Below are 12,740 nucleotides of genomic sequence, written 5' to 3'. Positions count from 1 at the left end.
TGAGGATGGATTAGTGGGCACTGCTGGAGGGAAGTGGCCTGAAGAAGGACACTGTCAAGCGGACTAGGCAGATTGTGCCACATGGAGAGACCAAAATGGTGGAGAAAAGAGACTTCTATTGGAGGGCCTGGGTGGCTCGGCTTGCCGAACAGCAGAGGGAGTTGTTCTGGCTGCTGTGGAGGTCGGCACCCTGACCAAACAAGAGATCCGGCACCGAGGGTGAGAGGCCAGAAACGCTGAACTGCTTTGCCTGTAGGTGACAGGGACACTAAAGGAGGGAGTGTCCCTCCTGGGAGGGGGCAGAGAGGCCCCACCCAGAAAAGGCACCCCCTGTGAGAGAGTAACAGGGGGGCCCCCAGCTTGTTGGGTCTGTGGGTAGCCAGGGCACCTGAAGAGAGAGTGCCCCTACAGGACTCCCAAGGCCCGGGCCAGCCCAGAAGGAAGGGCTACGGCCCAAACAAGCAGGAGTAGGGATGTGGCAGGGGGAAGACCCAGAAAGTGCTTCCACTGCCACCAACGGGGACATCTAAAGAGGCACTGCCCCCTGAGGCAGAAAGGGGGAGTGTCTGAGACAAGGGCTCGGTCAGAGACTAGCCACAGAGAAGAGGTGGTGAAGACGGAGGCCCCTAGAGAGAAAGGGGCTGGGGCAGAGAGGCCCCACCGAAATGAGGGAACCCACATAGGAGCCAGGAGAGCCCATGGGAGAACCCAAACAGAAGTAGGAACCCACGTAGGACCAGGGCGTTCAACAGTGGGAACCCAGACCCTACAGCTGGGAAGCAGCTGGCTCCAGATTTTAGAGGGCCTGCGAGAGTAAAGGGATGCCCTGCAGGCCCCACTACGAAGGAAGCTGGGGTGATAGGGACCCCTTTCCTCCCCTCCTCCGTGAGCATTTTTTAAGGGGGAGGGTTTGTGGTGGGATGGCTGCCCCACCCCCATGTGAGAGGGAACTAGAGTAGGCCAGAATGGCTGTGCAAGCCATCAGCCAATCAGGGAAGGGCCTACTGAGAGCCAATCAGGGCTGAGATTAGAGCCAGCCAATCAGGGCTAGGCTAGGCCATATATAATGGCTGCTCAGGAGAGCAGCAGGTAGTCTGTCCCAGAATTTCATGGGGGAAGGTCTGTCTCCAGAGCAGGAGACCAGCATCTCGGGCTGGGCAGTACTGCATCTGGCCATCCGATGGCCGAGACAAATTGTAACCGGCCTTGAGACAAGGGGCTAGACTTTGGGGGTTGCAGTTGGCCACCGAGGCAAGTGCAAGGACTGTTGCTAACCCCTACCCCTGGAATGGGGTGAGGATGGACTAGTGGGCACTGCTGGAGGGGCAGTGGCCTGCAGGGCAGTGTCAAGCGGTGAGCAACACGGCTCCAGATGCCAGCGGAGGACAAGAGACTGATGGGATGCTGCCAGCAGAGGGCATTCCCCATGGACTGAGCTAATTCCCAGAGCGACCAGGGGGAGGCACCATGCTGGTGAGTCCCAACCCTGTCAAAACCGCCCAGCCCTATTGTGGGCCCACTGCTACCCTGCAGACTCTGGTCAGGACCAGACTGGGCCAGCTGGAGTGGCCTCCCTCTGATTGGGAGAGCGAGAAGGGGAAATGGAGCCCCCTGGCACTCACAGAAACTCTCTCCCCTCTCTGTGGAGCAGGGTTCTTCCCTCTGCCCCCCAAATTCCTTCATATGGGGCAGGACCTCTTTCCCTTGCACCCACTCCCCTCCCCCCTTTCCTTGGTCTACCCCACCTCATTCCCGCTGCGCCCAGGCAGAGCTCTCCCTGCCCCATATGGTGCAGAAAAGCCCTTGTGTCAGGGCCACAGCCCCACTGGAGCTTGGAAAGCTCCACTTTTGAGGAGGTGGGGGTGGGACAGAGACTCAGGGCTAGCTTCACCTTCTGCCCTTTATTCTCCCCTTGGCCCTTCTATGGGGTCTCTGGGTGTGACAGGAATAGGAGCCTCCTTCCAGCTGTCTTTCAGTGGGGACAGGTCACCTTGTCCCAGCAATGCCGGCTCTCAAAGAGGCTTAGATGGAAGACCCCAGTCCCTCATTGAGGTAAGAGCCATTTACTTCTTGGGGCGTGTGGGTCTCTTGGGGGAGAAATGGCATCCCCGATGCATAGCCTGTCTGGGAGCTTTCCCTGTCCCTGGATCCCAGCCCTGGTACAGAGCCCTATTTCTCATCATGATATCCTCATTTTATTCTCAAAGGTGGAGGCGGTTTCCTGCTGCAGGAGGTTTGAGCGGGGAGAGATCACTCACTGTCACGACCCAGGGGTCTCCAACCCGGGTCTGCAGGGTTCATGGGAGCAGCCACACTCCAACCCTCCACCTCGAAGCCTGCTGAAAATTGCTTACCTTGGACCTATGAAGTTCAGCCCCAGTTTGAGGCTCCACTCATGAGGTCTATTGGAGGAGTCCCAGGAAAGCTCCCTGGCCCTGCTTAAGACAGCAGCAGGAACATGAAGCTGACTGAACACCAGGCCTGCTCCCGGTTCTGGACCGTGCACTGCCTGGTTCTGCTGCCGCTCCCCGGGCTTGATTTCCTAGCATCTGAGTTGTGGTGGTGATAGCAAGTTTGTCTTTTGCTGCTGATCTTCCAGTATCCTGACCTGGCTGACTCTCCACTCCTGTCATGTGAGTGTGGACTCTGGCTCTGACCAGTAGGTCTGGCTGCACTTGACCCAGCCGTGACATTGACTTTGGTACAATTTCTCCATTGCCCCTTTCTGATCTCCAGAAAGATACACCAGTCCCTTGGCTCCCAAAGTCCCAGTTGCCCGCTATTCAAGGGCTGAGGGATAGTGCTTTTATCGCCCCACCCCAGCTGCTTTTCCTAGGGGAACCTCCCTAGAGCAGAGGAGAAATCTGCTCTTTTCTTAGGATCAGTCCCACCCTGGCCTCAGCTTGGCTACTTTGTTTACCTGGGGTCAGGCACCACTTTTGAAGCCCTTAGCAGGGGGGTGGAGGTGGGAGCAGAGGCTGAAGCTCCAGCAGTTTCCACCAAAGAACACCCCCCTGTCTTTCTATGGTCCAGCTAGGGCTCCCCATCCATCCTGGAGCTGCACACCAGATGGGAGCTGATGGATTGTCCTTGGTGGGCCATGTTCTTGTGTGTGATGAGGGCCAGGAGCAGATGCACCACGCCTGGCCAGGACCGGGCTAAACAGCCTGTAATGCTAGGTGAGTCAAACCAGGGCCACAATATAGACACCCTGGGCATCCATGGGGACTGAATCTGGGCCCTTCACTACCAAGAGCACAACTGGTTCCAACTTGAGTCATGACGCTGGTGACCCCTGCCAGCCCCTCTGAGGTGGGTCAGTATTATCCCTGTTCCCTGGGGCATAGGGATAGAAAGCAACTGGCTGCAAGGTCACACACGATGTCCCTGACAGAGGCAGGAAGGAAGCGTGGGACTGATACCAGTCCAGCTCCAACCGCTAGACTCCACCCACTTCCAAAGTCCAAGAACCCAGGAGCCCTGACTCTGACACTAGGCCTTAAATGACAAGACCAACCTCCCTCCCACTCAGGAAGCCATAGAAGGGACCATGTGCTGAGCTCCCCTTGGCAATGCCGCTGTCAGAGACCATTGCTAGTGGGTGCCAAGTGCCTGAGCGGGGAACTGCTTGAGAGCCTCCTAGAGACTCGCAGGTGTTTGACTGTGACCCTCAGGGAGCCATGGCAAGAGACTCTCCGGCTCTAACCAAGGGTTTCTGTTCTCCTAGACAGTCAGCCAGTGAGGCCAGTTTGCAGAATGTGGAAGAGCCCTTTGGCGAGGCATTGGAGGATTCCCCATGAAGGTGGCAGCAGCGGCAGTGCCTGGGGTCCCTATGGGCCAAGCCTCAACTCCTGCCAATCCAGGCTAATCTCCCCTGCTTTCAGCAGCGCTTGGCTTTAGCTGCTGGGCCTGTGAGCCTAGACCAGGGGTCTCAAACTCAAATGACCACGAGGGCCGGCTGAGGACTAGTTCATTGGCCCGAGGGCCGCATCACTGACACCCCCCCTCACTGCCCCCCAGTCCTGCCCCCTAGAGGGAGCAGGAGGAGTGTGGCAGGGGCTCAGGGTGGGAGTTGAGGTGCAGGGAGCTCAGGGCAGGGAGAGGTGAGGTAGGGGGTTGGGGTGCAGTAGGGGGCTCTGGGCAGAGGGTTGGGGTGCAGGAGGGAGTGTGGTGTGTGCCAGAGGGTTGGGGTTCAGACGGGGCTCAGGGCAGGGGGTGGGGGATGCAGAAGGGGGCTCAGGATAGGAAGTTGGGGTGCAGGAAGGATGTAGGATGTGGCAGGAGGTTGAGGGCAGGGAGTTGGGGTGCAGCAGGGGGTTGAGGTGCAGGCAGGGGGCTCAGGGCAGGGAGTTGAGGGGTGAGGTAGGGGGTTGGGGTGCAGTAGGGGGCTCTAGGCAGGGGGTTGGGGGGCAGGAGGGAGTGCGAGGTGGGGCAGAGGGTTGGGGTGCAGGCAGGGGGCTCACGGCAGGGGGTTGGGGTGCAGGATGGCATTGGCCTGTGGCTTGGACCCGCTTACCTAGAGAAATAGCCCCACAGGCCGCGTGTTGGAGACCCCTGGCCTAGACAGAGCACTCAGGTATTTCCATCAGCCTGCTCAATGGCAAATGCAGCCACCCAAAGAAGTGAAGAAGAATGGAAGTGAAAGAGTAAAGCTGGACCATCCGCTGAGCTGCTGCAATCAAGTGAGCAGAGCCGGGGAGAGAAGAGGGAGAACTCGAAGGTGGCTGGCGGCAGTAGGGAGGAGAAGCAGTTTGGGAGCCAGGAGAGGAGAAATAAATAGTTAATGACAAATGCTGCCGGCTTTCTCTTGTGTGGTGAAGGGTTGAAAAGGGGTCTCTTTACTATCAGGCTAAACTTTAAAATAGCTGTGTATGGGGGGGGGGGCATCTATAAAGGTAAGAGGTCACTCTAGGGGCTTGAAGTCCCAGATTCTGGGGCTATTGCAACTCCCTCAGGTGGTAGCAGTAGTGAGCGCTTGTCCTCCTTTTCTGGACTAGCCCCCAGAAAAAGGACACGATACATGTGGCCAAGGAAAGAGAGAGGCAGTGTTGCCTGTTAACATGGCTCTTGTGGGGGAGCACGGCAGGTTACTTTGGACTAGGTAGGAGCCACATGTCTCCAAACCTGCACCTCCCGAGGCTCCAGAGACTTTGCCCCCGATCCCAGAGTGTCCTCAGTCCTACAGCGCCAGATGGAATCTGGCCTCTCCCCCCACCTCAGCAGTCCAGAAAAAGTTATTTGTAGACATGTTCTGTGTCCTCTCCTGCCACACTCCCCTGTTGGTGACTAATGCAGTCACAGAGTCCAGGCTCGGATATTAGGAAACACTATTTCACTAGGAGGGTGGTGAAGCCCTGGAATGGGTTACCGAGGGAGGTGGTGGAATCTCCAGCCTTAGAGGTTTTTAAGGTCAGGCCTGACAAAGCCCTGGCTGGGATGATTTAGTTGGGGATTGGTCCTGCTTTGAGCAGGGGGTTGGACTAAATGACCTCCTGAGGTCTCTTCCAACCCTGATATTCTATGATGTCTCTGTCCCTCTTTTATACTCTCTTTCAGTTGCTAGAAAGATCGTTGCTGTGTCACGGGGGTCAGGCAAGCCCATTGGTCAGGCAGTACCCCACTGACTAAGTGCCCTCTCCAAGGAGTCTCTCAGAGAGTGGATTCTTCCTGATGGGCCATCAACACCTTTCCGGCCCTCCTTTGTTTCTACTGTAAAGCTGGCTGTGGGCGTCTTCCAACCTCACAACATATTTCAGAAACGCACAGAGAGCATAACTTCCCATACAATGGCAGCACATCCAATCCAACAGGTTATTAATGTTCAACAGATCCAGACATTTTACATACCACCTCACAAGGCATGCATAATTCAAAACATCTCATAATCATATCACAGTGGTGAATACTCTGTGCTACTGAGGGATACAGGGTTCCAGAGTGTCAGTGTATCATGGCCAATGGCAGTAAAAGCCCAAAGGAGATGCTCTCCTGGAACAGCCTTTGGTGACAGCAAGGTCCCCACTGAGAACTTCAGTGTGACTCTGCAGCTGTTACCCATATGTCCCACCCCAGCATCAGCTGCAACTCAGTGCTTTTTGAGTGGCTTCATGCTGGCTGCATGCCTAGACAGCAGATAAAATCTGCTAAATCTTTTCTTTCCCAGAAAGAGCCATTCCCATGTTTCTTTTGATTTCCACCCGCGTCAGACAGGAAACAAACCCAATGCAGAGTGGAGGGTGTCACGGCCGTGATGCACTCTGAGAAAACCCAACAGCATTCACAGCTGGCTATGTAACTTTTCATTGTCTGATCACTGCCTTCCTGCCTCCCAACCTGAGATCCAAAGTGAAGATGGGGGGGAAGAAGTGGCTTGCCATTAGTAGGGTTCAGAGTTAGCACCACATTGAGATGGACTGAGGCCAGCTTGCGCCCCCCCTCTGATAGCTGTTGTGTGAGGCCCACTACAGACTCAGGCAGAAGTTAGTTTGTTCTGGAACAGCCTTCTAAGAGGAGCAGTGAGGGCAAAAAACCTAACTGGCTTCAAGACTGAGCTTGATAAGTTTATGGAGGGGATGGTATGATGAGACTGCCTACCATGGCATGTAGCCGATCTGTAACTGCTAGCAGCAAAAATCTCCAATAGGCGGTGATGGGACACTAGATGGGGAGGGCTCTGAGTTACTATAGAGAATTCTTTCTCAAGTGTCTGGCTGCTGGGTCTCCCCCACAAGCTCAGGGTCTAACTGATCGCCATATTTGGGACTAGGAAGGAATTTCCCCCAGGTCAGATTGGTAGAGACCTGAGGGGAGGGGTCGCCTTCCTCTGCAGCACATGGCACAGGTCACTTGCAGGTTTAAACTAGTGTCAATGGTGGATTCTCTGTAACTTGAAGTCCTTAAGCCACGACTGGAGGACTTCAGTAACTCAGCCAGAGGTTCGGGGTCTATTACAGCAGTGGGTGGTGAGGTTCTGTGGCCTTCAATGTACAGGAGGTCAGACTAGATGACCTTCTGACCTTAACGTCTATGAGTCTTATTGAGTGGTTCACCCTTAATCTAAAGAACCAAAACCTGGGAAATACCAGACAGGAGACCATCAAACAGGAGTAAAAAGCAGTAAAAAGCCTCAGCAAAGAGCTCCAGGATACATAGCAGGGCTCATGTGGCAGTGAGTTCCAAAGACAAAAGGACCCATTCATAAGATCACGTTATCTGAAGAAGCCACCCCAGAGACAGCTGCATCTCAGCACTGGGCGAGCTATCTCCATGTAGTGTTGCTATGCTGCTGTTCCACCCCAGAGGTGACTGCATCTCAGCCCCAGGTGACCATTACCCAGCAGTGGAAAGAGTTCAATATTTGCTAAGGGTTTTTGTTTTCAGTTCTAAGAAATGCCTCATTTCTGAGAAGAGGCAGTTGGGGATGTCATTTCTGGACGGAGAGGCAGTGGTAACATCCAGAAATTCACTAGGGGGTGTATCTCTGGCCAAGCTGTCCGGCCCCCCAAGTTGATCACAGTTCCTGGCACTTTCAATGCCTTTTAAAGCACGTGAACTTCCAGACCCTGCTGCTCCAAAGAGCCCGTGGGGGGATCTGGGGAATGAAGATTCTCTGCACCCTCCAGTCTCTGTCACTTGCTTTTCCAGCCTGGCCCCACCTCTCCGGGCCTCTCTGTGCTCCCCTCCCACACCCACTCTGCCTCCCACCACCTCGCACTACAATGTGAGAGCAGGGCCGCCCCACCCACCTTCAAACTCCTGCCAGCTGGGCTGCTGGAAGGATAAGACACACGGAGTTACGCTTTTGTTTCTCAGACAAAATTTTGCCTGCACGGAGAGAAGCGGAGATTTGGCCGGGTAAGAGCAGGAGGCGGAGGGCATGTGGAGCCCATCCCCCCCAAGGAGCAGGATTGTCCCCCCCACTCTATTCCCCCTTCCCCCTCCCCCGCCAAGGGACAGGATCATCCCCTGTGCTCTATTCCCCCAGGTTGCAGGATTGTCCCCCACAGTCTATTCCCCACCCATGGGGCAGGATCGTCCCTGCTTGTTCCCCATGTTTCACCCTCCCTAACTGTGCTAGGGCATTGCCAAGTCACATGATAAGTCCTGGCTCTCTGTGGGGCAGAAATTCCCTGCAGCTGGGGGTGGCGGGGTGGGACAGGGTCAGTTCGGCCCTTGCCCTCTGTCCAGCAGAAAGATAGGCTCAGACAGCGGCTAATCTACCCCTAACGCTGGGTCTGGCCAGGGGTCTATGTGCCCCCCATTCTCCCTGCTCAGCACCCAGAAGTCCCTGCTACCTTCCTTCCCCAGAGTGATTGGCTCATTGGCTGCTGATGCTACTCACCAGATCTAAATGGAAATTGGGCTTTCCCGTTTTCCAATTTCCCCCGCCCCCAAGTCAGTAGTGTTCTTTCAACTGTTGCCCAGCGTGTCCCCTGAAATTTGGGAATTGATCAGATGTGGTCTCAAAAAGTGATCACGATACAGACAGACAAAGAGAAATGCCATCCGGTTGTCTTTTAGGCCTTTTACTTCACTTAGCCAATTAACTAACTTGTATAATTGGTTCTTTTATATTCATTAATAGCTGCCAGTTATTGATTATTTGTGAGTCACTACTGGCTATTAGCTGTTTGTTATTTCTTACCCACCATTAGTTGTCAGTTGATTTCATAGTGACCATGTGGGGAAATGGAAAATAAAAGTTTTGTTGAAAAATGGAAAGCTGACAAAATCAGAATGTTTTCATGCCAATTTCCACTTTCAAAGAACAGCCAAATGTTAGCATTTCTTGGGTTTCTCTCTGCACGTTTTTGGGTTCCACTCATTGTTTCTCAGGTTTCGATCTATGATTTTCAGCTTTTGGTTTTCAGTTCTCGTTCATTGTGTTTTGGTCCATGCTTGTCAGTTTTGTGGCTTTAGTTATCACCACTCCCATTTCATTTATTGGGTTTCATTCTTTGATTGTCAGATTTTGATCTCACTGGTTTGAGGGGAGCGGTTCATTATTGGTTTTCTGCTTTTTGTTTATTGGTTACAAGATTTCAGTGTTTGTTTACAGAGCTTCATTTATTAGTGTCTCTCTACTGATTACCGGCTTTTACTTTTTCTTTATATATTTGGAGTGTTTAAATTTTTTTTTCATTTCTGCTGTTCACTTATTGCTTCTTTATACTATTGGTTTCTGTCTTTGACTAGTCATTTTCTAACTTTGACTTGGTTTTGTGACCTTGATCTGGTTTTCATACTTCAATTATTGGTTTTCTGTTTTCGCTATTGGTTTTCTGATTTTCATTACTACTTTTCTGTCTTTGATGATTGGACTTCTGCATTCAGTTATTGCTTTTCTGATATTGATTACTGGTTTTCTGTCTTTCACTTTGGGGTACAGTATTTTGACTTTGATATCTGGTTTTCTGACTTGCATTGCTGGTTTTGACGCTGACTACTGGTTTTCTTATTTCAAATACTTATTTTTTATTGTTGGCTTTCAGACGTTAATTCCCGATAACTTGCTTTGATTACTGTTTTTCTGACTTTGATAAATGCTGGTTTTCTATTTTTGACCATTGGTTTTCTGGCATTAATTATTAGTGTGTTGATTTTGTTAAGTGATTGTGTGATTTATTTCACTGCTTTTCTGGTTTCAATCATTGGTTTTCTGATTCCAATGACTAGTTTTCTTCTTTTCATTATTTCTTTTTGGTCTCCAATTGTTGGCTTGATGAGTTTGATTTTTGGCTTTCCGTGTCTTCTGTGACTACTTTTCTAGAACCAACTATTGGGTTTTCTGAATTCAGTTATTGCTTTTATATCTTTGATTACTGGTGTTGAGTTATTGTTGTTTGAAATTATGTTTTCTCTCTTCATTTTGTCAATTTTTCTCTCTTCAATGATCAGTTTCCACTGAATGTTGTCTGGGATCCCTTTAGTTTCAGTGGCATTTATTTCACTCATTTATTTTGCATTGCCAATCTTGATTGGTCACATGTGCGGGGATGGTTTGTTCAAGATGGAAAAATGTTGCCCCCTCTCTCTCTTTCTGCATCTCAGATGTTCATTCAGGTTGCGAAGGAGGTTGGAGGGACCTGCAATCTGGCCCCAATCCAGGTGGGTCCTTGTTTCCCATCACCCCCCCTATGAGGATATAATACTTGTTCCACCCCCCACCAGTCCTGTTATCCCACCTGATTCTTACTATTCCTATTTACTGTCTCTATTGCCAGAGCACCTCAGAGCCCCCGTCCTAGACCCAGACCCCATTGTGCCAGATGCTGGACAAACCCCAAAGAAACAGCCAGTCCACTGTTCTCCCTCCACGCCCACGTCATGCCCAGGGTCTCAGTGTCCGTGGCTGGGTTGGACAACAGCCTCCAGCTCTGGTCTCCTCTCTGTGCCCCCAGCCCCAGTGTGACCCTTCTCCTATGCTCTCTGTTGCAGCGCCTGGACCTGTTGGTGCGAGATTGGCAGCTCTCTGGAGCCTACGGCGCGGACGCGGGGCAGGAGTATTTTGGAGAAATCACACAGGTAATGATCAGATACCACGTGTGTTCATGGAAACAGCAAACTTTGGGGCGGAGCTGAACATTTCCACAGCGGGTCTGATTCCCTGCTGACGGCCACAAATGTTGCTTTGACTCCCGCAGGACCTGGAGGTCTCTGCTGAGCAGCCCCTGGTGTTGGAAGCCCTGAGGTCAAGCGGCACCCGGTGCTACCTATTGCCCCACCCCGGCACTCAGTTCATCAGGAGCAGGGCAGGGATGCCAGATGGTAAGAGACCCTCATCTTCTCCCCTCTCACCCCCTGCTCTGCTCCCCCAGTCCCCACCCCCTCCTGCACTGCCCCCACCCTCTTCCCTGCCCCCATCCCCACCCTCTCTCCTCTGCTGCCCCTTTCTTCCCCTCTTGTACTTCCCCCACCCCAAAATCCCAGTGCCCAGCTCACCCCCCTTGACTTAGAATTGACTCTACTGCCCACTGCACAGGGGCACTCGCTGGGTCACAGGGGAGAGGGACATGGGGGGGGTGTCACTGCTGGGGTCCTGGTCTGCTAGGGGAACGCTGCTGGTGTCCCCCTTTTGGGTCTTCATGGGTCCCCTGGCACCACCCAGTGGAGACTGCTTTCTCCCCACTGCAGCCTCTCCTTGCCCCCTCATGCCTCTCCCACATTTTCCCCCAGGCAGTGTGGTGGGGAGCGTTAAGCAGCTGTTGCCCAGAGATGGAATCTCATTTCCTGTGGCACAAACTAGCCCACCCAATCGTTTTAGCCCACCCAATCGTTTTAACGTGTGTCCTACCCTGGACACCTGGATCCCTCCCGGATGCCTGGGTCCTTTTCCCCTCTGCAGACATAGACGAGGATTTCCGGCAGTGCCTGTGTGAGTACGTCACCAGTGTGGTGCACTCAGCAGGGACACACGTCTGGACAGACCGAGCCGGGCAGGTGCTGACGGGGGCTCAGCTAGCTGCCAGGATCAAGGTGGGAGAGTGGGGCTGTTAAAGGGGGGGGCTGGATGGGAGACAGCAAAATGGGCCGCAAGGCGGGGACAGGGATTCAGTACGGGGTGCCATTCTGCAGGGAGCGGGGCAGGGTGCTCAGTAGGGGTCGCTGGGCTGCAGGGAGCGGGAAGGGGCTCAGCGGGGGCAAAGGGGCTGAGCTGTCCCTGATCCCACTTCCCCCAGGCGTTATTCCCTGCAAGGCGTCTCCCGCTATTGGAAGACCCAACTCTACGACTTCTCCTCACCCATGAAGGTACCAGGTCACCCCTCCCTCCGCCTCTCTCTTTCCAGCCTGGATTTGGGGCGGGTGCTGGTTCTATTGACCCCAACCCCAGGTCCTCCTAACATTGGCCAATCACACTAGCCCAGAAGGGGGCACCACAACAGCTCCACCAAATGTCCTGATCGAGAACTCCTAGCACCCAAGAGATAAGGGGACCTGCAGGAAGCCCTGCCAGAGAACCAGCCCCTCCACTGGGGTGGCAGCAACGTGGTCATGGCTGTGGGGTTGAAGTGCTGCCCTCTGGTTCTATTGAAATGTGGGGGGTTGGGGACCAGTTCGGAGGTGATAGCGAGGAGCAGGTCCTGTACGAATATGGGGAAGGTAGTGACTGTGGGGGGGCTCCCAGTTCAGAGATGGGGCCATCCCATCCGCACCCCCAACCCCGTTCCCTCTCCCCACACAGATGGCTGAGGCGTTTGCAGTGATGAGACAGGAGTTAAACAGGAGAGCAGTAGAAGCCACCAGGAGGGAATATGACCAATTTGTGCAGGAGCTGGTGAGTGCAGAGGGGCTGCGGATTGGGAGTGAGAGGCACCAGCATCCCTGGGGGGAGGCAAGGCTGAGGTAGCAGGGGGCTGTGGATCGGGAGTGAGGGGACTGCGGGTGTGTGAGGAGGCAGCGCCCCCTGTGGCTGGGTAACGCTAGTGCTCGTCCCTAATGGCCGATCACTCCCCCATCCCGGCAGGACCGTGACCACCAGAGCATGAGCAGCTGCCTGAGGGTGAAGCCCCTGGAGATGCAGCGACGCCTGGAGGGGAAACGCCAGGAGCTGCTGGAGCGCTGCCGGGGGGAGCTGCGGGGCGAGGACCCCCAGAAACAGGCGGCCCTGGAGGAGCTGAAGAAGGAGCTGGACAAGCAGATGGCGGAGTTCCTGCCGCGATATGAACAGCACTTTAAAGTGAAGAAGGCCGAGTGGTTGGGCCTGTACGTTGGGCCGGGGGGGGGGGGGGGGGGGGGGGGGG

General features: G+C 53.9%; 1 protein-coding gene and 1 long non-coding RNA gene across 2 annotated transcripts in view; both read left to right on the top strand.

Annotated features, from left to right (window-relative positions):
* The first annotated feature begins 2,432 nt into the window (after window positions 1–2,432).
* LOC117883286 lies at window positions 2,433–3,992 on the top strand. Its single transcript, XR_004647228.1, has 3 exons — window positions 2,433–2,633; window positions 3,038–3,179; window positions 3,728–3,992. It is a non-coding gene; the product is annotated as an uncharacterized LOC117883286 (long non-coding RNA).
* Window positions 3,993–9,775: 5,783 nt separating this feature from the next.
* Window positions 9,776–12,740, top strand: part of LOC117883342 — an 11,284-nt gene continuing 8,319 nt past the window's right edge. The window contains exons 1-6 of the mRNA XM_034782581.1: window positions 9,776–10,107; window positions 10,438–10,524; window positions 10,644–10,767; window positions 11,345–11,475; window positions 12,182–12,274; window positions 12,464–12,598. Of these exons, the coding sequence (XP_034638472.1) occupies window positions 10,018–10,107; window positions 10,438–10,524; window positions 10,644–10,767; window positions 11,345–11,475; window positions 12,182–12,274; window positions 12,464–12,598 (660 nt within the window). The 5' untranslated portion in view covers window positions 9,776–10,017. The remainder of the gene's footprint in view (window positions 10,108–10,437; window positions 10,525–10,643; window positions 10,768–11,344; window positions 11,476–12,181; window positions 12,275–12,463; window positions 12,599–12,740) is intronic.

This window comes from Trachemys scripta, chromosome 9 (assembly GCF_013100865.1).
Source record: "Trachemys scripta elegans isolate TJP31775 chromosome 9, CAS_Tse_1.0, whole genome shotgun sequence".
NCBI classification, from domain to species: Eukaryota; Metazoa; Chordata; order Testudines; family Emydidae; genus Trachemys; species Trachemys scripta.
Note: the sequence above shows the minus strand (reverse complement) of the source record. Positions and strands in the feature narration are given on the sequence as shown.